Consider the following 23,061-nt stretch of genomic DNA (forward strand, 5'->3'; position numbering starts at 1 on the left):
TGTGGCTGAGAGTGGCACGGTGTCATCTTCCCTTTGGTCAAGGATGTAGCCAACATTAACGCCATGTTTGACAGAACAACACAGACTCTGAAAAGGAGATGAAGGACTACTTTTGGTCACTTTTCATCACACCATTAATATGTAACAAGCTGCAGCACACGTTAAATAAAGGCTAAGCTTTGTTTCATGCAACAGACTGGAGACATTTTATAAACTCTTTGTAAAGAATAGGTATGTTTCTCCCAACAGAGCCCATTAAAAGACCAAAATCAATTAATATATTAAATAATCTATATCAGCCTTTGTTAGCCTTGCTCAAACAGCAGAACTTTAAACTTGATTCTGATGTCAGCATGTTAACACAACGGATATGCTAGCATGCTGATGTTGAACGTGTTCACCATCTTAGTGCAGCATGTTAGCATGCTAACATTTGGTAATTTCCACAAAACACAAATGGCAGCTGGGGCTAATGATGATGTCTTTAGTTTTTCAGCTATTTTGTCAAAATGCTGAACTGGCGATAGTGCTAAAGATTAAAAGTTAGTTATTACAATTCATCCTGAAGGGTTGGCCATGAATGGCTGTGCCAAATTGCATGGCAGTACACCACCCACCAGGTGTTTAGCCAGACATTTCTGGCTAAACCACAAATATCAACCTCATGGTGGCACTAAAGGAAAAGTCAGGGCATCACCAAAGTCATTAGGATTAATCTTCTGCGAGGAATGAATGTTTGAACAAATGCAGATTATTTGCGTTGATCTCTCAAACACCGTTTTGCTGCTTTAGCGAAACAAATCTGCCGCTAAAATAGTCTCCATAAAAAATGTAATTTACTCCTGTTTCAGGAACATTTGCTATAAGCAACAGTGCAACTGCGTTTGGAAAGAATTGCTTTTTGTTTATATATTTTTTTATTATAGTATATTGGTGAGCTGTTTTTAAAGAAGTACTGTACACCTACACATGTTTTTGGAACGTAAACTCAATTATATTACTGAACTGGGATGAAACACATCAATGCTGGTGTTCATATTGACATATCAAACCAAATGTATAAAAACCTGCATTTTATGGGTTTAAAAGGTCTACTATTTATAATCAACCCTGAACCTTGCAAGGCCAAGCGTGCTGACAGAGTTGACTGGTTGGGACTAATGGTTGGGAAGAGTTAGGCTAAAACACCTTACACCTAAAATATTTATCTCATCAGTATCAGTATAAACCAGAGCTCTTGGGGTTGATTGTTCTTTTCATGTGATTTGTATAGAACATTAACAGTCTTATCCTCCAATCATTTTTGAAAGCCAATACTTCCAAAAACAGAACATAAAATATACACCGTCACGAACAAAGAGAAATGGTCTCACCAATAAAAATCTGAGGAAAACAAATATACATTTGAAGATCTCCCAAACATGACATAAATCAGTGGTGTATTTTCAAAAAGGTTTTAATATCAAATATTCTCTGTCTTTTAACACTTCTGCATCATTTTGAGAAAGCCCTGGCAGTATTTTTCAAAGTCCACACACACACACACACACACACACACGCACGCAGACACACACACACACACACACACACACACACACACACACACACACACACACACACACACACACACACACACACACACACACACACACACATCCCAAACAAAACACATACAGTAGGAGAAAGAATAGTTTGAACACTGTTTGGGTAAGTGTTCTTAGCTGCTCATCTTCTCATCACATTGGTGATTCCTTAAGATATGTATTCTGTTCATTTGGAGCTGAAAATGCAAAATAAATCCAACATTTAAAAACTGCACAACTGAGAAGAATGTGGAAGACAGCTTCACAAACACATGCAGGGAGATGTATTTGCAGCCAAAGACAAGAAACCAGTTGATGTCAAACATGAAATGTCTGTTTATACATGTGGATTTCCAAGAGTTGTTGGGTAAAAACAAATGTTATAAAGGGTATACTTTATCTGATTGTGGATACAAGTAATACTAATCTTAAACTTGCTCTGCTGCAGTTATAAATCCACTGACACAGGAACAGGATTTAGTACTTGTTGATCCTAAACCACCTGTCAGCCCTTAACGTCTTCCCAGTTTAGCAGTACGAGCTCAAAATTGAAGCATCTTATGCTTTTTTTTCAAAGTGGTTTAACAATCACATGCCTCAGGCACTTCATATCAAAATCTGGCACTGACCGGAAATCACATTCAAATATGGATTAGATGTTGATGGTGACACTGAAATTGATTAGTTCACATGTGTATTGGGGTTTGCTGCATGTGATTTTTGAAATGAAAAATCATTTTGTGTCACTTATTATGGTTGAAGGAGGGAGGCTGGATAAAAGGCACTTTGAATTTAGTTCACTTTTGTTCACAGAGTGTGTTGTTAAGGGACATGCAGTTCAACAGTAACTCTGCCAACATCAGCCTTTACAAGTTGTTGCAAAATGGCAACATGGAGTTATGGCAGAACATTTTGCTTAGCTTAAGGCAATAAGGTTTTTGAGTGGTAGTATCAAAATAGGAGTAAACTTTGGTCCGAGACCTTCCACAGGAGCACAATTAGAACTAGAACTACCTTTTGTGATACAAAGAAATTAGTAAATATTTCCCTTTTGAAAATAAGGACTCCGCAGTTCTTTAAAGAAACAGGACGCATGATTCTGCCTTCCTTTTCCTACTAAATAGTCTACTATCTCAGCTTCTTAGTGGGATCAAAAAGCAACTTTAAACACAGTTTTTTTTAAGAGATTAGTGTGTTTCTTTTGATTTTAGGAAAAGCTGAGTATGTAACACTGCATTGCATCTCCCCAAATATCCATGGCTTACTAGCTGCATAGCAAGACAACATTCACACATCCAGCACAGCAATAAAGTCAGTTTACAAATACACACACAAGATGTAACAGTGTCCTGTCCTGTTTCATTTAACTGAAATAAATCTTGATGCGGTACTCACACATGCACCATAGTCCTTTTTCAAACTTAATGTTAGAAAAATAATGGTCTCTTGAACAATGTCAGCACACAAGTCAGTGTGATAGAAGGAGGTTCACCAGAGTTCAATGATAGAACCTCACATTTGGTGCTTTGAGTCTATCATCTTTACAAATAACACATTTGTGCTCATGTTTTTTCAAAATGGCAGAGTATCCATAAAGATCTTTTCCACTATTGGTGGAGGAGGGACCAGGTCCTCTAGTTTCAGGTAGAAGATGCGCTGTAGGCCCTGTGTGCACAGAGTCCTCAGTTCAGGGAGTTTGCCCAGAAGACGAGAAAGATAGTTGGGCTGGGTCCGACTCGGCTCTGAGCCGTTCCCGCTCACATGTTCCCTTAAACATGTGATGAGATGAGTCTGAAAGTCTTCGACCCGTTTGGGCTCTTTGAGGCCATGGCGATCTAGATGCAAAACACATTTTCATGAGAAACGCACAACATAAACATACAATTCAAATACAGTATCTCACTGTAATGAGAAGTAAAAGCCAGGCTCTCACCGGTGATGATAACTAACGCTGCAAGACAGGAAAACAAGGAGACATCTAAGTTCATGCGGTGAAGGCTCTGGGAGAAAGCCATGATGGAGTCAATCCAGTCACCGAAACTGCGAACGCATTGCAGTCGGTGGAGGACCAAACCGTTACAGAAGATCAACTTGTTCTTCTCTGGATTTGACCTGTTGGGTTTCAAAAGAATAGTACAATCAGCACATTAGTCTTGTGAAATATTAGTTAAGATGGCTTTTTTGTTTTACTGTAAAAGAAGCAGACCTGTATGCGAGGCGCAGAATGAAGAGTTCAACGAAAGCTGATTCAAGGAGCAGCTCCTGGTCCTCTGTGCAGAAATCTGTGAATCCTGGGATGGTTTCAGCCCAGTTTCTGATTACATCCAAAGCACCAGTCAGCAAGTCATAAAACTGCTGGATATCCCCGGCTTCCTCCTTTCCTTTCAGGTTGGCCACAGTCTCCTGGTACTGAGGAAGGAGAGAAGGGATGGGTCAATGCTACTGAAGAGAACTGTAAATACCATGAATGAGATGTTCGCTGTAGTTCATTCTACCGCCTGTGTTGAGTTAATTGTTGAGGATCTGATGCTGAACATGCTTCAAGTCTTGAGATTTACCTTGGAGTAGTCGAGCTTTCCAATGGTTGGGTTTGAGTCGAGATGAGCCCGGACAAGAGAGGCTATGATGTTGACATTGGGGGTTGTGGATGAAGCCTCGGCCACAGTCTTGGGTTTGGAGGGAAGACGACCCCGTCGACCTTTGAGGCTGTCTGTGCGAACAACTAAGACAGGGACAGAAAACAGGAGCACTTGAAGCACACGTTTGTGACGCTCACATTGCTTCTACGTGCAAAACAAAAAAAGACTGCTGCATCAGATTCTGTTTTTCTGCAGCTGGCACCATAAGGCTCTGGTTATACTGTATGTCTGTCATTCTTTGGTTTCACAAGACTGTCATTGCTAACCCCAGTTTCTCATACATTAGTCACTAAAAGTGAGTCATTACCTTCTTTGACCATTCCCACGGCCAGACATTTCTGGAAACGGCAGAACTGGCAGCGGTTTCTCCTCCTCTTGTCCACAGGACAGTCTTTATTGGCGAGGCACACGTACTTTGCATTTTTCTGTACAGTTCGCTGTCAAACAAGGAAAAAAAACATGAATATGGGCAAACATGAAATAAATCTGCATACTGTCTCATGTAGGCTAAACTCAGTAGTACAGTCCAACCAATAGTGTCTTTTTGAGGCCGATACCGACAGAAAGATTTGAGATCTCAAAAAGTCCCGTAATAATACTTTACCCTTAAAAATTGGACTTGTGATCAAGATATTTACTTCAGGGTGCATTGTACATTTAATTTAGTCAATGCTTTCTGGTGGACACACTTTTGTATCTTGTCACTATTTCTCAACTATCTCAAACATAGCTTTGATGTTTTGTACCAATATATGCAATAAACTGCAATCAGCCAATTTCAATCAGACTCTCGTCTGACTCACCAGGATGTAGACTGTGGGTGTAGTCTGCCATTGGCCGTGTATCTCAAGCTGTGTTCTCCTAAATTTACGTTATCTGTGCTGTCTATTTTGCAACCGCACCGTCACTGTATCCTGTGCTTAACGCTGCCCAAGATGACTGTCATTGGTTTGAAGAAACACAAACAAGCTAGAGCGTTGTTCCCCAATACCAGAGAGATAATGTGTGGAGCCAGACCTTTATTTAGTGCTGACACAGCGCTGTGGAGATAGGTTTGGCAATGTAAGACTCATCAGGCTCTACTCAGTAGAATAAACCTACTGTTCAGCTATTTACCTTGAAGAAACCTTTGCAGCCCTCACAGGTGCGGACTCCATAGTGCTGACAGGAAGCATTGTCACCGCAAACTGCACAGCGGCCTTCACTGGATCCTGAGTTGTGAGGTTTAGGAGACGTCATGGCCTCCTCCACTATCCTGGGGCTTTCCAGGGGTCCGTGCTCCAGGGACATGGGAGGATAATGATGTGGAGAGACATGTTGCTGAGTAGGCAGGAAGAAATGGTCATCATGGACTGGCTGAGCGTCCTGATGCTGCCCCAGGGGAGAATGCTGCTCTGGTGCGGGGCTGCCAAAATTGAAAAAGGAGAGCTGCTGTGCCATGGCACCCTTATCTGCCATAGAGGAAGGGGGGGCTGAGGGGAAGGGGCTAAAAGGGGAATCCCACACAGGTGCAGACTGGGCCTGGAAGCCTGATGTTGGAGGGGAAGCAGCGGCATACACTGGGCTGCCATAGTAGTCAGAGCCACATGACGATAGTGTTTCATCAAGGCAGCTCAGCGCAAAGGAACCTGGGTAACAGCCGTACACCTGAAGATCATCCAGCTTGAAGGCTTGGCTTTGCATCTGAGGGCAGGAGCTTTCAGCTACCGCGGCGTGGCCGAATGAAACGGTAGAGGCGGGAGGGGAGGTGGTAATCTTGCAGGAATACGCATCAAACTCCCCCACATAGCCATTTCCCACTAGGGTGTTGATGCTGGGCAACGAAGATGTAGACAGCTCGTCATTTTGGCCACTGATGTCCATCACCAGTTTGGCACTGAGGTCCGGATTTAAGAACTCAGAGCTGAAGTAGTTGTCATGCGGCAGGGAAGCATACTGGGCTTGTACACAGGGCATCGCTAGGACAGAGAACAGAAGAAAAAAATTGAAATAAACCTTCACCTTTTGTCAATGCTATATAAATACTGTTTGTATTCATATCTACTACTATATTACGATTGTAAAATAATTAATCACTTGGAATATCTAGGGCTGACAGGACTTTGTCGGCTAAACATATGTGGTACAGGGTCTATAACCTTCCAAACAGTAGCTTACTTTAACACCTTTAACGCACGCGGTCTCATTTCCTCTACATGCCATTTCTCTAGCTTCAGGACCAATCAGTCATCTTTATAAAATGCAGAGGGAGATCCAGTGAAGAAATCAGATATCGTCAGATATTGTGTTACCGGCTGTTAATGCTTTGAAAACCTCCTTCAGTGGAGGGCAACCCTCTTTCAACAGGACTGAACCAGGGAGTGTTGCTGGATTGTATTTCAGGGCGGGCTGTTTGTGTGTGTGTGTGCGTGTGTGTGTGTGTGTGTGTGTGTGTGTGTGTGTGTGTGTGTGTGCGTGTGCGTGCGTGCGTGCATGCGTGTGTGTGTGCGCTCGTGTGCGTGCATGCATGTGTGTGTGTGTGTGTGTGTGCGTGTGCGTGCGTGCGTGCGTGCATGCGTGTGTGTGCGCTCGTGTGCGTGCATGCATGTGTGTGCGTGTGTGCGCGCGCGTGCGTGTGTGTGTGTGTGTGCGCTCGTGTGCGTGCATGCATGTGTGTGCGTGTGTGTGTGTGCGTGCGTGTGTGTGTGTGTGCGTGTATTCTGCATGGTTTGGTGAATGGGGCGTGTATTTACATGTGCAAACTTCCTCACTCTGTGGGTTTTCAATACAAAAATGAAACACATCTCACATGATCACTGTTCAGTAACACATTGTTAAATTATATTTGCAAACTTACATTTAAACTCACACACTGCTCAAGTGTCCAACGTGTGTTTTAAGTCCTATAAATATACTCTATACATCTTCTTGTATATCAATGGTAATAGACCTACACATAAAACATACATGTGGAATCACTTTAAGTCATTAAGATGATATTGTTGATATTGTTGTAAATGCTGAGCTTTTAATCTCAAAATATGTATCAGACAGCTGATAAAACTGTAAGAATACAGTTGCAACCGTATTATTTGTACGAGCAGGATTCACTAAAGACAAAGTATAACAATGTCTCTCTCCATAATAATAATGTTCCACACAGTGCTCTAACAGAAGGGCTTTGATTCAACTTTATGGTCATTTTGGAGGCTGTTGTGTGTTCTGCTGGTACAGTGTTGGTAATATGTTGTCCACCCTATTTATATAAATGAGAGTCGTCTCGTTGAATCCACAAAAAATAATATCAACATAACTGAACATTCTAATCAGAAGGGAATATTTGCATAGATGTTGTATTAGACAGCATTAGCTAGTTGTACCTAGCCAACTTACAATTGACTGCATTGTTCTGGTTTCTACTCAAAGAGGAAGGCTGATGCACATATAACATCTACAAACATTACTTTTTATCAAGCTAACTTAATTAAAAGGTTGCATGAAGTTGAATTGTTGTATGAGCAGCCCAGCTTTGTCCTGTGAGCCTATATTATTATGGAAGTATACTGAAGGATAAAGGAAAGCATATTAATCTCAAATCAGCATTAATGTGCATCCCTGAATATATATAAAAACATGCAAACAAACTCACCTGGTTCATGTAAATATCCGGATTGTTAAACTTTTCATTTATTCCAAACGAGTGGAACTGATGAACGTCACCTCTGCCAGCTGCTTTCAGCACACACACTCATTCAAACACACTCTCACACACACATACTGGGTCAGACCAACGCAGGAGGATCCATACACGCTTGTTATATTTTGGCTACGTCGACAAAAGGCGGGGTCGATGCCCAAAGATGGTGAACAGGGCGGTGGAACGTTCCGGCTCGCGAGCCAATCAGCGCGGTCGATGCGCAGACGTTCTTCCGCGTGACGCACGGAAGGGATTCCATTGACGCAAGAGCCGAGGGAGAGTGCGTTCTAAATATAGACCGACAACGGCAGCGGCGCTCACATGGGGCTATTACTGGATGAAAAATGCTAAAAATAGCGGTAGTTTGGAGGTGCAGACGTTAAATGACTGGAAATATAGATGCAACACACGTTTACAACATGGAGGTGTGTTATCACGGCCGACCAGGAAACACCTGCATGTTGTTTCATGAAATAAGATATGTGTTGTCACAGAATGGATAGAAACTCCTTACTCTGGCATCTTTCAACTAAACTCGGGGGAAAGGTACTACGAGTACATTTATATTTACCATCCACATATAAACACTCGGATCAGCAACAAATATGGACATTTTGACGTCTAAACCATGTAATATGATTATTTATTTTTGAAACAGTTGTAAATGATGTTGTTTGTTGTTGTACCTTGTATATACTCATACTTTGTAATGATGTGCTTTGTGTTTAATTATGTTTCCGTTTTGTTTGTCAACTTTATGTCATCATTTCATTTAAAAATGGTATGTATGTTTTACATTTGTACAAAGGTATTTCTCCAAATTAGAGATGATTATACATGATACCGTTCGAGCATTTATCAATGAATACGTTAAGCTGGAATCATTTGACAAAATATCACTTTTTGACTTATGTATGAACACTTTAATTATGTTATATAAATTTCACAACATCCAATTATCATAAGGGAAAAACACATCCAAGAATATTTATTCTGTCTGTATACATAATATTTCCGTTATTGTGGATTCTGTACTGTTTTTCATTACTGTTTTTATTACTTATTTGCTTATTTATAATACTTATTTTTTCTTGTTTCTTTTTTAGTATGTCTCATGTTTGCACTACCCCTTCTGCTGCTGTAAATTTACCCGCTGCTGGACTAATAAAGGATTATTTTATTTGATCTTATTTTACAATAACCAGAAAGTCAAAAACACTTAACACTAACACTTACACTGGGAGAGCTTTAGTTTCTCTCTTAAGTATGAAGGAAGTGAGAAGCAGTGGAGAGGAGCTCAATAAACCTGCGTTAGCGGAGTCAATTCAAGGGGATTGTGCATGAGGCTGTGTTTTATGCAGTATGAATATAAAATGACAGGCTAGACTGAAATGATTCTTTCTGTCACTTTCACTCAGTCGTGCAAGAACAGACATGCTGGCATGTAGTACACAAACATAAATACAAAGACAGAAGACAGACATTGCTTGTTTTAATTATACAGGTGTTGTATCAATTAAACAGTCCAATTATATGATGTAGTCCATGTATGTACCTGAAGCTCGACCACAGTCTGGATCCAACAATCTGACTTGTTCTTACTTGTTTTTGTATGGTGTTGAAATAAGTCAATGTGTGCTAAAATTGGTTTGTATGCCGTATGTTATCACAAGTTAGCACTGGTATATTTTGACAGACCCGTCTTGTGTCTTTTGACAAGTAAACTTAACAAAGATGACAACTTCTGATTCATTTCAGTGTTGCTTTGCCAGCACTGGATAATCCCTTCCCACTCAAAAACGTCAAAATAGATTTCACATCTAAATATAAGATATATCTCACCTACTTTTTAAGATTTGCTTTTTAATTTGCAGTATGAAAATATCTTTGTTTAATCTTTAATTTCAACCAACTCTTCCCTCTGCTCTTTCCTCCGTCATTAGTGACTCCCTATGTGTAATGTCTGATGCCTTCTCACAAGAGTTCAACACACACACAAACACACACAAACACACGTCATCTACATTGAACCTAACGTTTTCTGTTTCCACTGCTGGATTAGGCTTCCTGCTTTCCCTCCCACACTGATGCAAAGCCTGCCTCACTGTACGCTACCATGCTTTGGATTTAGGGCGATTTAAGCAACTCGGATTTAGAATTTCAATAAGTGGGCTGCATGCAGAGTATTATTGCATTAACATATAGCCTAATACTTTAAATAAATGCACAAGTCAATACTTTTCAATATAACCATTGATGAGTGCTCATAAACAACCTTTATGGCAGATAAGCAGTACAGTTCACACTGTGTTAAATATGTTTTTACAGGGAAATGTGTGTTTTTCTACTTTGAAAGCAGTTGAAGCAGCATGTTATTAAGAAGTGTGATGTATCTGACCATGTAGACATTCAGGTACCCTGCCATTTTACATTTAAAAGAGTTTAACATTTAGATGACATGTTTTTATTTTGTATCCTCATAATGAATTCTGTCGCACCTTATGGTACAAGTCTGTCTCATGTGAGAGCTTCATATTCAGCTGCGACACACAGTGCAAACCCAAATATAAAAAGGTCGGACAGTATATTCCAAAGAGACTCGTGGTGGGGCAACATATTGTAATTATTTCGGAGGAAAATTCAATAAATGTTGTCAATGTGATGCTGTATGAGCATCACTGAAACTGAGTATGCAACATTGTCAAGACACACATGCAAATGACAGCTACACAATCTGACATTAAGACAAGATAAAACATGAACAGGGTGGCATGTTACATGTACACTTGTACTAATGTTTGCAGTAATATTCAACACAACAACACAAGACTACTGACACCTGAAAGACACATGATGCAGATCACAAAAACAAAACCTCGTTAACATTTTTCAAGTCACAAAATATATTATTTGGTGGAATACATCTTATTTATTACCTTTCTGAAGGCTTCTGTGTATTGTGTGACTACATTGAAAAAGCCTAAGCAATGGAAGGAATCAACTTGTTACAAAGATCCAAAGTTAAAATTGTCATCAAAGTTATAGGACAACAACATCAAGAAAACATTGTGCACCTAATGTATTAAATACAGTGGAATGCTGTTTTTATACTAAACTTGGTGAATTTGGGTCAAACCCCATCAGTCCAGCACTAATCTTTATCTTCTCACATCATTGCTTTCCACTGAAATAATGACATTATATATTTGGAATAAACACTGACAGGGAAAGACACGGGAGCAGACAGGTAAGATAAGTGTTGTTGAACAATGTGAGCTGCTGTGAACTTCTGAATCCGGAACAAAGCCAGTTCATCACCAGCTGCCTTAGGAAGTACAGATGAAACTACTGTATTTATGTGATTAACCATAACACAATCCCAACATAACATACACACATGTATTCCTTATCCACACACTGTAGATACACAACATGCTCTGCTATTTAATTTACAAAAAAAAATATTGCATTACATTTAAATTGGCACACAATAGCAACACTCAGACTGTGTAGTGAAATTTGCACTTTAGATTTGTTCTGTCACTGTAGTCTCTGCCGTGCAAGATGTCTGTACTTTAAAATGATGTTGAATTATATCAGTGATTAAGTCTAAAGGACATACACACTAATACTGAATAATATACACACAGTTACACACTCATCCTGCATCATTAGAGTAAAATAGGTGGTGCCCCTTGGCAGACTGGAGGGTGTTGTGGAAGCGTTGATCTATTTGAGGTGAAAGAAGCCGGTTGGTTTTGTTGGTGCAGCCATCAGCATGTTAGCTTGGTTCTTGTGAGTTATGTGGATCTATAATACATATAAAACAGCTTTAGTGATCAACAATTTCATTATTCATGACGGATTTATGTACTGAGATATTGTTTATCTTATCCGTGGTGCGATTATCTGCACAGAACAAATGTAAGAATACATTTAAGAATGATTGTATTTACTTTGTTGTACACTACGGTGCTGTAATCACTGACTTTAATGAATCTCATATGTAACGTCTCTTCGCACTGAATTACACTGGTTTCTGTCACTTACAGTGCATGGAGGCTGCATCCAGGGCTCCCCGTCGATTTGCATGGGCAGGGCTTTGATTGTCCTGCACACGGAGGAGAGATCTAATTATGCGATGCTATTTATACTGTTTTTCTGAAAATTATGTCAAATATGTGTCTGTTTACCCCAGGCTGCATAGCTAGATGCTAAAACACCTGGCAAGAAAATGCAATGCACAACAACGGCCCCATATATGCCTGACCTATTGGTCAGGTGTTATTTGTCATTGGCGTCCACCTGTAGGTAAAAGTACACAACCTGATGGTAATTTGGGAAGTCTGAGCTAGTCTCTTCCCGGCGCTCTTCAGTCCAGAGTAGATCTGTCCCATCTCTATGACTCCTTCCAGCCCCACCACCTCCAAGCGCTTGTCACTCATATCTGCAGAGGGACGAAACACACACAAAGAATTTGTAAAAGATTCAATCGCTATTACAAACAGCCATGTTGATGGCATCGGCACGCAAGAAGGCAGAGAAGGCTTACTGACAATATTTGGACACATTTCTTTTGGTGATTTAGGAGAGTACAAACCTTGAGAGATTATTTTAAGAAGTTCAGGGTCAGTAATAACTTCACTGGGCTCCACCACTGGCCCACTATCAGACTTCTTGGACTCGCCCCAGAGGTTGGAGCCTCCGTGCATGCTGGGTATGTTGAGGACAGCTATGCCCTCGAGAGACTTGCTACTCAGGTCCAGAGTTCTTCCACAGCACTGGTGGAGGCAACACAACAAGTTGGTTACACCACTGAACAAAACTTAAAAAAACTTGACGAAACAGGTTCACTCAGCGGAGTGCAGATCTCCGGCAGGTGTGTCTGCAACCGTCACTGCTGTATTGTGTGATTGAATGAGTACAACCCACAGTTGGCTAACACCTCTTTAGGAATGGACTGTAAGGGATTGTAAAAAACATTTCATACAATCTTGCCAAAAATAAAATGAAACACACCAAGCTGGCTGCTCGCTTAGCAGTGGCTGAGTGGCGGTGATACACTCAACAGTGTGTGTACTGGTCGTTCCAATAGCTGTTAGCTGTTAGCTGTTAGCCAAACACACCGACCAAAACACTAAAAGTGACGAGAGTGTGAGGAGTCACAAGGCAGTCAGTGGCCGTATCAAAGAGGCAGTAAAAGGTGTTTTGAGAAAGTGAGAGACACCGCAACATGCAGAATAACTGGGCACGCAAAATATTACAGAGATTTCTGCAGCAGAATGCGAGATTAGCCATGGATAGACAAAGAGGTGCACACTCATGCACACACACTCAAATCCATTGCATGCTCCTCCTGGTGGAGACAATGATGTGTGTAACTTGGCCCAACAGCTTCATGGATGTATTGATATTCTAACCTCAATCATGAGTAGGTCCTTCAGCCTCTTGCAAGACGCAGAGATGGTTTCAGAGGTGGCAAACTCCAAATACCAAAGTTTGTTTTTCATTCTTACAAACAAAAGAGAACAACAGATTAACCTTTATTATTTGAAAAAAAAATCTCTGTTACACCTTTTATTTGAAAAGACTCTATGAATGCTTACCTGCTGTTGAACCTCTGGGGGTGTTTCTCTCTCATGGAGTGGAAACGATGAGCGATAGAGGCATCCTGTCAAAGTCATAAGGTAATGTATTCGCGTTTCAATGCATGATGTTACCATTCCTTCCTGCCGAGGCAATGACTCACCACTCCAACAGAGAAGTAGTTGTTAATGATCGTGTAGGGCACAGGGTCCCCAGCCTCTTGGGGGTCCTCTGGTATCACCTGGATGCTCCAACGGTCCATGCAAACCCCCTCACTAGCTTCGATCTCCTTCAGGGTTTCTCTCAAGTCTGACCCATCGTAGCCTTTTGTGGAATAATAGAGGAAGCAGATAAAGTAAATGCATGGCTCCAGGGTGTAGAATGAATGTGCTGATGGTTTTACCTCCTCCCCAGCGTAGACAGCGAGCTAGGTCATTCCCGGTGCCCAGAGGCAGGATAGCTATTGAAGGATGCCCCTTCAGGTCTTCTTTGTCTGAAATCACAGGCACGTTATTCAACCTTAGAGATGTTGATCTTAATTACCGCTCAGAAACCCCGAAATGACCCACAGTACCTATAGCATCCAGGACCCATCCAACGGTGCCGTCTCCTCCACACGCCAAGATCCTGAACTCACGCACATTGTGGAAGAAGTGTAGTCTGAAGAAACCAAGGCATCGTAGGAGCCATTAGTTATGTCTGTGTATTATAATGTTTGAATGTGGAGCCTATCTCAGGTTGACCATGGGTGGCAGTGTGCAGGTAGTGGCATCATTAATGTGAAGAAGCGCAAGTTTAAAGTTATAGTGGTGAAAGTGAACTGTACCCTGGAGCAGGACCTCCATTGGAAAGGTTGTACACTTGACGTGGGTTCAGCAGGTACTGAAACTTCCTGAGCACTCTGTGGAAAACAGAGAAGCACACACACAAATAAACACAACGCGAAAGGGAGAGGTGACATGTTCTAAAAATGGCATAAAAAAGGAAGGAGTACTTTTACACCACAAGTAAAAAAAAGTTACACAAACATGTCGAGACTTCAGGCTGCTTACCGTTCGCCCTGCTTTCCTCCACTTTTGGGGTTCACAAACACCAGCAGAGGGTGGGTGTCTGGAATTGGAACAATCTGAAGAAGAATACAGATTAAAATCCAATGGATTATGTAACTCATTTGAAGAACACATACGTCATATGAAAGGATGTATGGACACAGTCAGGAAATAGGCTTGGTTTATACATGAACACCATACACCATGACTTCTCTGTGTGTCTCTCACCAAAGAAAGTTTTAGTTTCCTTCATATTTAAACATTATGATGATATATTGAAATTGGCGCTGGAGCCGATCCCAGCTGACATTGGGCGTAGGCGGGGTTCTCCCTGGACAAGTCACCGGTTTATTGCAGCGTACATGTAGAGACAGACAACCATTCACGCTCACTTTCACACCTGCGGGCAATTTTAGAGTCTCCAATTAACCTGAACCTAAGCTGCATGTCTGTGGAATGTGGGAGGAACCCGGAGAACACGGAGGGAACCCACACTGCCACGGGGACCACCCGGGATCGGGGATCGAACCTTCTTGCTGTGAGGTGACAGTGCTACCCACAGCCTGATTTTAGGAATATTCAATTTAAAACATTTTGAAAGTGAAAGTAAAATAATTGAATGCACATTCATAAGGACACAAAGCTAACTGAGCCAAACTGCAAAGTGGATTATGCTGCAGGAAGTTTCTCTATACGCGTTGGTACTTTTTACTATTGCTTCCTTTGGAATATATTGAAACCAACAATATTTAAGCTTGTGACAGGAGGTGAGTATCTGGTGAGTATCTTTAAATGTAAATACTGGACCAGTGGGTTTGTCCCAGGCCTGTTTGACCAGGACTTCATCCTGTTACAAACAGACTCCAAAGACACTGGCACAGTCCTTTTTTAACATGAAAATCTTCCAAAAATAACATGATGAATCCCTAAATTTGGAGATTCTCCCAAAAGCATTGATATGCAGATGGTAGTTTGAAAGGACAACTTGAAGGAGACCTCGTGAAGAAAACACATGGGTCTACAGTTGGAAAAGGAATAAAAGTGTGTAGGACGATTTGATAACAGCAGACCTGCAGGATGTGGCCATCAGGGGTGACGTTTAACAAGCTGGTGTCTTCCTCCTGCAGGAAACACGGGACAGTTAACTAACAAACAGACAGTTAACTTACAATTATCCTAAAATGGTGCTGCTCTTTTCACCTTTGAGACGGCGTGTATGGCCCATGGAGGCAGCATATGATCTCTCAGTGGCCCACAATCACAGGACGATAAGCCAGAGAAAATACACTCATCGTGACGCTTAAAAGAAGTCAAGTCTCAGTTACATAGAGCAAAGAGATCTTGTAATTCATGTCCAAACACGCACACACACTCCTCACCAGCTCCTGGCACCACACACAACGCCTCCCCCCTAAAGTCTTGATCTTCTTGTGGCAGACCTGACACTTGGTGGACTTACAGTCCGCTCTGATCCAGTCGTGAGCTGCTATCTGAGGCAAATAGGAGGAGAAAAAGAGGAGGCTGAAGAAAAGGTGTAATTCACAACTACTACTTTGCCCATTTCCAATTCCCCAGAATCATTTCCACTTATTCTTCTACTCATAATGTCAAGTCTTAGGCAATAACCAACTTCCGTTCCAGGAAAAACATCATTCATGTTCTCTGCAGTGGTGCCAAACCACAAACCAACGGAATGACTTCAGTAAACATGTTATAGTTGAATTTCAAAGACTCAGCACAGACCACACCCTCAACAGAGCAACTGCGGAGGCAGCGTTAGATTCACGACATGTTGGATAACCATGTACTAGCAGACACGCATCAACAGAACAAACATCCGGAGAGCGCCCTGGCACCTCTGGAAGCGGCTGACGAAACTTGGCCAGTTTACTGCTGTGATCCTTTACAAGTTGTGAGTTGTGGTTGTGGTTGTGACACTACACAGAAAAAAAGACAGTGAACACCTCGTTGTTTACATTTGTGCAAAATCAGGACATTTAGATGATTTGCAGAGCAGACTGTGCTGGCTGTAATCTGCACTTAAAAACACTGATGGGCTGCACTTATTACAGACTAATGCACTGTGACGTTCCCTGTCGTTTTTTGGACAGTAAAAATAGTACTTTGGACATATTCACTTGACAAATGTGAGCTTTCAGTTCATTCTTGACCTTGAAAACAATAGTTTTAAAGACAAAATAACTTTTTACAGATTTGGTTTAAATGTGACACAACAACTTTAAAAGATAAAATGTAACATATTCCATCATTTTCTAATTGTCGGCAAATCTCTTGATTGATTGAATTGATCACGAACATGTTGATACATCCACAGCCGGATGTAGAGCTTCGCTGTTCAAAAACACAGATGAGACTCACTGTTGCAGTTTATTTTGAGTCAATCGCACATCCACCATCCTGAATAAGGAACTACGCTGGTGCACCAACTGTGTATCAATCAGCAGCTGAAAATAGTCCCCATCCCCAACAAATGCACTATTTTCTCTTTTTGCATGACATTTACAAAAACTACTGCGCCCCTCTGTTTTAAGACATTTTCTGCCTTTTAAAAAAATGCATCTTTGCTGTCTTTTTCAACAGAAAAAGAACAAATGGACCCTTTGCTAAGCTCTGCCCCCTGGTGCTACTCCATCAAGATGTCAGAGCTGGAGTCACCATAGACCCCACAATGTCACTCTTTGAATAAATATTATAGAAAAAATGACTCCAAATCCACAAAAGCAGCCGGAAAAAGAAGAAAACCTGAAATAATTGCATGAAAGTATATATGGAGGTGAGCCAGTTCGTTGCTGGCTAATGCTACGCTATGATTGGCCAGTCTGCGTTTGAAGGGTGGGACTAAGTGGAATGCAATGTTGGTTTTGGTTGTTTGTCATGGGATTTGTTGACATCGAATATCAATGGACTAATCCTTTAATTTAGCTCCAGTAAATGTAAGTTTGAAGGAAATTAAGTGGAGTTGTCGTGTGTGTCCTTACGTCAATCTCCTTATTATATCCGCCAAAGGTGCGGGCACAGGGTTCAGGGTTCTTGTTGGCACAATGACTGTGAACGGTGTACTTGCAACCTGAGGGAGAAGAACAGATGTAACCGGGAAGACTGAGTTTAAGATCAAGTGTTCTTAACTAAAACATATATGATTCGATTGCAAAATATATCTAATAATGGATAATAATAAAAGTTATAAGTGAACTAGTAAAGGCGTGACTCCTCTGCTTGTGTTGCGTATGAGGTGCATGATTGCCCCCTAGTGGCCGCCATGAGTTCTTACAGGTGCAGCAGAGTCCCTGCTTCCTGAGGCCGAGCAGCATGCCCTGACACACGCTGCAGTATGTCGGCTTGTTAAAGTGCTTCAGCCTCCAAATATGCTGTCCATCTCTCTCTGTCATCTGTGGGTAAGAAGACTTAATTAAAGAAAAGTGGAACCGCAGTTGATTACACTGAAAAAAACTATTTTGAGTTGGTTCATTCAATAACAAAACAGGGGCTACTGTGGGGAAACGTAAGTGTTGTACATGGAGTGAAATTATTGCTCTGTCACCTTAAGTCCAAGCAGAACAAGTAAAGGCACATTGTTCATGCCTCCCTTCACCCATTCATCCAGAGTAACAGTCCCACTGTCATCCACATCGATTGCTGTCATCATGTCTTTGAGCACCTGTCCAATTACAAAAACATCTGCTTACTCATCGTCTAACTCTTGTATAGTAAACTTCCTTTTGCATCTGTCAGCTGCTGTTATTAAACTTTATTTTAATCACCACATACATACATTCAATTTGACCACTGCATTTAACACATTTTAGGCCTTTAGGGGCAGTGAGTTGCTCAAGCTCTGCTCAGCTTAAGCTCTCTTTCTGATGTAATACAAATACATGTTACCACACGCCTCATGTAGACGACTTCTGAAAAAGCATACATGATAAAATGATAGAATAAAAAAATCATACAAGCTTTAAAAATAAAAAATGGACCAAAATGAGACTCATACTGGTCTGAGTTCAGTGACGTCCCAGCCGAGGTAATCAGCAGCTCGCATCATCTGGGTGATGATGCGATCCACCTCCTGATGGAGAGACAACAGCGTTTACACTCACAGTCACCATGTTCATCTTACGCAAAATACTGTGACCTCTGACACAAACAAAACAGCCACTCAATCTAAGTACGTATACACCTCCACAAAATACAAAATAATAAATGGAAGTTAAATATAGTCCAACTGCAGTTAGGTCTTATTATTTGATTATTACTTGTTTGTTTATTAAGGTTGGCTTAAGACCTGTTTGGTCTTAACGGTTTCTGATTATCAGACTTTTAAGATCTAAAAGATCTTAAATACGGCTTTTCAAATATGCAGTGGAGGAGCAGGTCTGTAGTATTAATTAGCCTTTATCTACAATTTAGAAAAACGTTTCTGGGTGCCGCTAAAATGTTTTTGCACCAGCAAGAAATACATTAGCTGGGTGTTCACTGTCAGCGGCATTTTCTGTTCTGCATCTATCAACATTTCAACTTATAAAGTACATATAGAGAGAATACTTATACTCCAGAACTAAATAATTTGACTTTTCAGTGTTTTTTAAGGGGTCTAAGACCAACAAAACAAAACAGTAAGTTACACACGAGACCTTTTTTTACATTTTGCAGAACTGATTGTCAACAATAAATGTATATGTGTCAACTGTTGCAAGTGAAGAAAAAGGCATCCCACACATGTTGTGAGGTGAGGCGCATGTCGTAAACACAGCCGCTAGAGAAACTTGTCAGTGATTTTGAGCAACTTACAGAGCTGTCCAGGAGTTTGTTGCAGTCTTTATCGTAAAGTTTGAAGGTAACTAGAAACAAAACAAAGTCAGTCAACCATTTCACTTCCTCAGACCTTCCAGATCATCAATCTTATTCATTCATTAGTGGCAAAATGTTCATGAAATGCAGTTGCATTTGTCAGGAAATGTTCAAAAGGAGGATGAAACCAACATTCGAGCTTCTCGCGTGGCTGTCCTTCCTCCAGCACTGAGAAGTAGCAGGACACATCACGAAGAAAGACCCCACCTGAAGATAAAGAAAGACAGAATCAACCGTTTGACCAGATTGGAAACCTTCATTACATTACTGAGATTTAAAACAGCATGTTCTTTTCACTTCTGGACTGCAGCAATAAAACAATAAAAGCAAAGGTTGGTTATCTGAACAAGTGCAGTAATCTCCAAAGCTACTCTACGCCTACGGCTTCATTCCTGTGACGCAGCTCTACAAGATCAAATAAACACAAACAAACAAACAAACAAACAAACAAACAAACAGGTGGGCGTTGGACAAAGTGTCCAACAGGAAATGCTCTTTGTAGCGTGCTCTGATTATTTTCACTCAGAGCTGAGCAAGACTGTAAAGTTGTTCCAATGAACACCTGCCTGATCCATGTTGTTATGTAAAAAGAGATCAGGCTTTCAAATAGATGTACCTCCTCTGGGCGGCGCAGGGCTCTTGCTGGACGCATCGTGCTCCACGTGTTGGAAATAGTGAAAAAGACGTTGGGCGAAATCTGCGGGGAAGTCATCCACTTCGAGGTAGGTCTTGAGAAAAAGACAGAAACCCTCCCCGTCCACATACTGTGGAAAGAAATTAAACTCGATTCAAGGTCAAATGTAATTTCTAGGTAATTCCCTCACAATTTACTCGAAAGAAAAAAACGATTTCATTTGGAACTAATTACAGGAAAACAGAGACTAATTACTTAACGGGTAGCACAACGTAATGTTAACTTAAATGAAGACACAAGTTCACATTATTAAAAATAACAGCCAGACTTCCCACATGTATAATGGGTCTGTTGCTAGACTCACCTCTCCAAAGCTGTGCTGGGCCAGCCGACCACCAGGGTGAAACTCCTTCATCACATCTTTCAGCCTAAGACTGCTGTCTGCAAAGAGAACATCCGGAAGTGGATTAGAAATCAAAGAGGACAAACTAATACAATTATTTCCAATTACTTTCTGATATGAATCTGTTTTGAACCCGATCAATGAAAAGAAAACTCCTACAGTAAAACTGGGAGCAGAGGCTCTTAGTATAGCTCTTTGTCTATTTGAGAGCTAAAACAGGAAACAAAAGGGAGTTCATCACTAATTGTGGACATGCGTGTGTATCCTGTGCTGTTGAGAAGAGCGAGTGTATTATCCTTTCATCTATTAATCTGTTATCCAACAGTGACCCCCTCCCAACACTAAAAGCCTACAAACCCATTTAATTTCATTCAGCTGAATATGTTTAGCCTTTTTGCTTCCTGTCAACAGGTCTATCTAATTGTGTATTAGCTTGAAGTGCAGCGTATAAGCACATGCACTTACAGTTTGGAGTTGTTTGTTTGTGTTTTTGTGTTGACGCTGAATGGTCCTCGGAGGATCTATTTTGTGTTGAGGAACTTCCTCCGTAATTTATGTGACCACCGATGTCTAGTGGCTGCTGCTGCTTTCGCTCTCTGTGAACGTTGAGCGACCTCCCAAAGGACAGATTCTCAAGTTTGAAAGTAGCTGGAAACTCATTCAAGTAATTCAGTGATCAATCAGGTATAAGAGAAGTCTGCACAGACAAATTAATCAGAATGCACTTTTGTCAATTCTCTCAGTTTCTATATTCTGTATTCTGCACACAGGATGACATGCAGAGGTTTCAGAACGCCCCTCCTGTTTCCTCTCTGTGTTGTACATGTATATGATTACCAGAGTGTTCTGATTGATTGAAGTGTGTGAGCTTGTCCGGCTCTTCTTCTCTTCTTGTCCTTGTTTCTTCCTCTACCTTCACTCATCACAGATCCAACCATTGTGTTTCTCACAACTTCCAAATCATCCATGTTGGATACAGTTTTCATATTTTCATATATTTTTACTTAAGTAAAAGTACTAACACCACGCTGTTAAAACAGTAGCTCACCAGCTGTACTTGTATATTTAGTTGGTTAGTTTCCTTTATAACTAACATCATAATTAATAACCTCTTAATATGTGTTGTATCCAAATATTAATATTAATTTGCAAAGTAACTAGTAATTAAAGCTGTGAAATAAATGTATATTTCTTTCTGAACTGTAGTGGAGTGGAAGTAGAAAGTGGCACGGAAATAAAAGACTCAAATAAAGTACCTTAAGCTTATAGTTAGTATAGTATTTTAGTAAATGTACTTAGTTACAAAATACATAAAATACTTGCATTACAAATCTCTGTAAAATTACAGAAGTAGAAAAATATTCTTTAGGTATGAAAAGTCAAGCTATGATTGTTATATATTACAGTAAATGATTTGACCATTGTTATTGATGCATTAATGTGAAGGTGTATTTGTCTGGCTGGAATTCATTTAAATTACATTATACACAGTTCAATCAGTATATAGAAGTATACATTTGCATAAAATGTAAACAATTCTTGGGTTCATGCACTTAGTTTCATTTCAACAATAGAAATCATTATTCTTTATATAAACGTATAAAGTCATAAGTAAATATAGAGGCAGTTGTACACAATGTTAAATATTTCCCAAAAGACAGATTGTGCTCCACACAGCAAGTACTGAGGAAACTACCTCTTCAGCTGGTCTCTTTATGTGTTAGGTGCAGCATTGACATGCCTGTAGTATTAATAACTGTTGAAATACATGTTAGTGAGAAGATGACACTTACATTCCATGTAATGCTGCAGCTGGATAAAATCCACCGGAGTGAGAGACCCTTCTGTGTCCTCAGATGAGGCCATGGCGAGCAGCTGACTGAGCAAAGAGAAACGACAGGGAGGAGAACAACACCAGGATGAAGCCTTAACCTCAAAGAGGTTGAGGAGGTAGTCTTTTGATTAGTAGGTGAGTCACAATAACTGGTTTGCCGCCATTCCTTGGGTTGCAAATACCAGCAGTGAGTAAACACGTCCCCCTGTGAAGACATACCACAATAACAAGCTGTACAAGCTTTACGACTGTCACCAGCAGAAAAGAACAATTCATTTAACACCAGCCTGTATAGAAATATGAATTATGCTGGGACACGTGTCCACTTATCTTCTCTGCACAAGTCTCCTATCTCACAAAAAGCACTGTAATACCCCATCAGCTTAATCAGAAACGTACTGTCCAAACACCAAAGCACATCACAATTTATCAATTAAGACCAAGCTTTTAAGGGTCCATCACACAGGATTAGGCTTTTATTATTTGAAGCAGCCCATCTGAGTGAGTGACAGGCAGGACTTTGTACTTTGCTCTCTAAGTGCTGCACAGCCGTCCACACACGATGAGGGCTGAACACTAATAAAGGCTCCTTACCTTCCTTTCTCCTCAGACCTCAGCGGAGATAAATAAAGAAGCGTCCCGAACTCGGAGCTTCACAACACGGGACGTTGACGTGTTGGCTGACGGCAGCTGGTGCTTGTTTGTAAAAGTCTGTCGCGGTATTAGCGGATGTAAGGGATTAAGAAGGAGGAGCTATTCGCGACATAATCACAGTTAATGGCACCAAC

At 40.8% G+C, this 23,061-nt stretch overlaps 2 protein-coding genes across 2 annotated transcripts; both read right to left on the reverse strand.

The window, feature by feature from the left end:
- Positions 1 to 1,449: 1,449 nt before the first annotated feature.
- Positions 1,450 to 7,969, reverse strand: LOC306736456 (putative nuclear hormone receptor HR38). The gene is made up of 7 exons (XM_079218097.1): positions 7,851 to 7,969; positions 5,339 to 6,180; positions 4,530 to 4,659; positions 4,142 to 4,305; positions 3,790 to 3,992; positions 3,517 to 3,695; positions 1,450 to 3,418 (listed from the first exon to the last, which is right to left on the reverse strand). Exons 2-7 carry the CDS (start codon positions 6,176 to 6,178, stop codon positions 3,156 to 3,158), a joined length of 1,779 nt encoding a protein of 592 aa, XP_079074223.1. The 5' UTR covers positions 6,179 to 6,180; positions 7,851 to 7,969; the 3' UTR covers positions 1,450 to 3,155.
- A 2,250-nt stretch (positions 7,970 to 10,219) lies between these two features.
- dgkab (diacylglycerol kinase, alpha b) lies at positions 10,220 to 22,982 on the reverse strand. Its single transcript, XM_079218571.1, has 24 exons — positions 22,868 to 22,982; positions 22,233 to 22,318; positions 20,401 to 20,477; positions 20,019 to 20,166; positions 19,535 to 19,609; positions 19,343 to 19,392; positions 18,546 to 18,620; positions 18,096 to 18,212; positions 17,826 to 17,943; positions 17,533 to 17,621; positions 15,913 to 16,023; positions 15,734 to 15,832; positions 15,604 to 15,654; positions 14,537 to 14,610; positions 14,311 to 14,385; positions 14,059 to 14,144; positions 13,888 to 13,977; positions 13,648 to 13,808; positions 13,505 to 13,569; positions 13,319 to 13,409; positions 12,499 to 12,679; positions 12,225 to 12,345; positions 11,949 to 12,009; positions 10,220 to 11,708 (listed from the first exon to the last, which is right to left on the reverse strand). Exons 2-24 carry the CDS (start codon positions 22,303 to 22,305, stop codon positions 11,628 to 11,630), a joined length of 2,169 nt encoding a protein of 722 aa, XP_079074697.1. The 5' UTR covers positions 22,306 to 22,318; positions 22,868 to 22,982; the 3' UTR covers positions 10,220 to 11,627.
- Positions 22,983 to 23,061: the final 79 nt, after the last annotated feature.

Source organism: Taurulus bubalis, assembly GCF_910589615.1.
Source record: "Taurulus bubalis genome assembly, chromosome: 5".
NCBI lineage: Eukaryota > Metazoa > Chordata > Actinopteri > Perciformes > Cottidae > Taurulus > Taurulus bubalis.

Bases quoted from the DNA above. Each gene is read 5' to 3' on its own strand.
- LOC306736456 (XM_079218097.1), bottom strand. From the start codon at position 6,178: ATGCCCTGTGTACAAGCCCAGTATGCTTCCCTGCCGCATGACAACTAC. The intron at 4,660-5,338 runs GTAAATAGCTGA...CTTGTTTGACAG, and splicing joins GCTGCAAAGGTTTCTTCAAG to CGAACTGTACAGAAAAATGC. The intron at 4,306-4,529 runs GTAATGACTCAC...TCCCTGTCTTAG, and splicing joins CGTGGGAATGGTCAAAGAAG to TTGTTCGCACAGACAGCCTC.
- dgkab (XM_079218571.1), bottom strand. From the start codon at position 22,305: ATGGCCTCATCTGAGGACACAGAAGGGTCTCTCACTCCGGTGGATTTT. The intron at 20,478-22,232 runs GTAAGTGTCATC...TTCTCTTTGCAG, and splicing joins GCTGCAGCATTACATGGAAT to ACAGCAGTCTTAGGCTGAAA. The intron at 11,709-11,948 runs GTAAGTGACAGA...TATGTATTATAG, and splicing joins GGATGCAGCCTCCATGCACT to ATCCACATAACTCACAAGAA.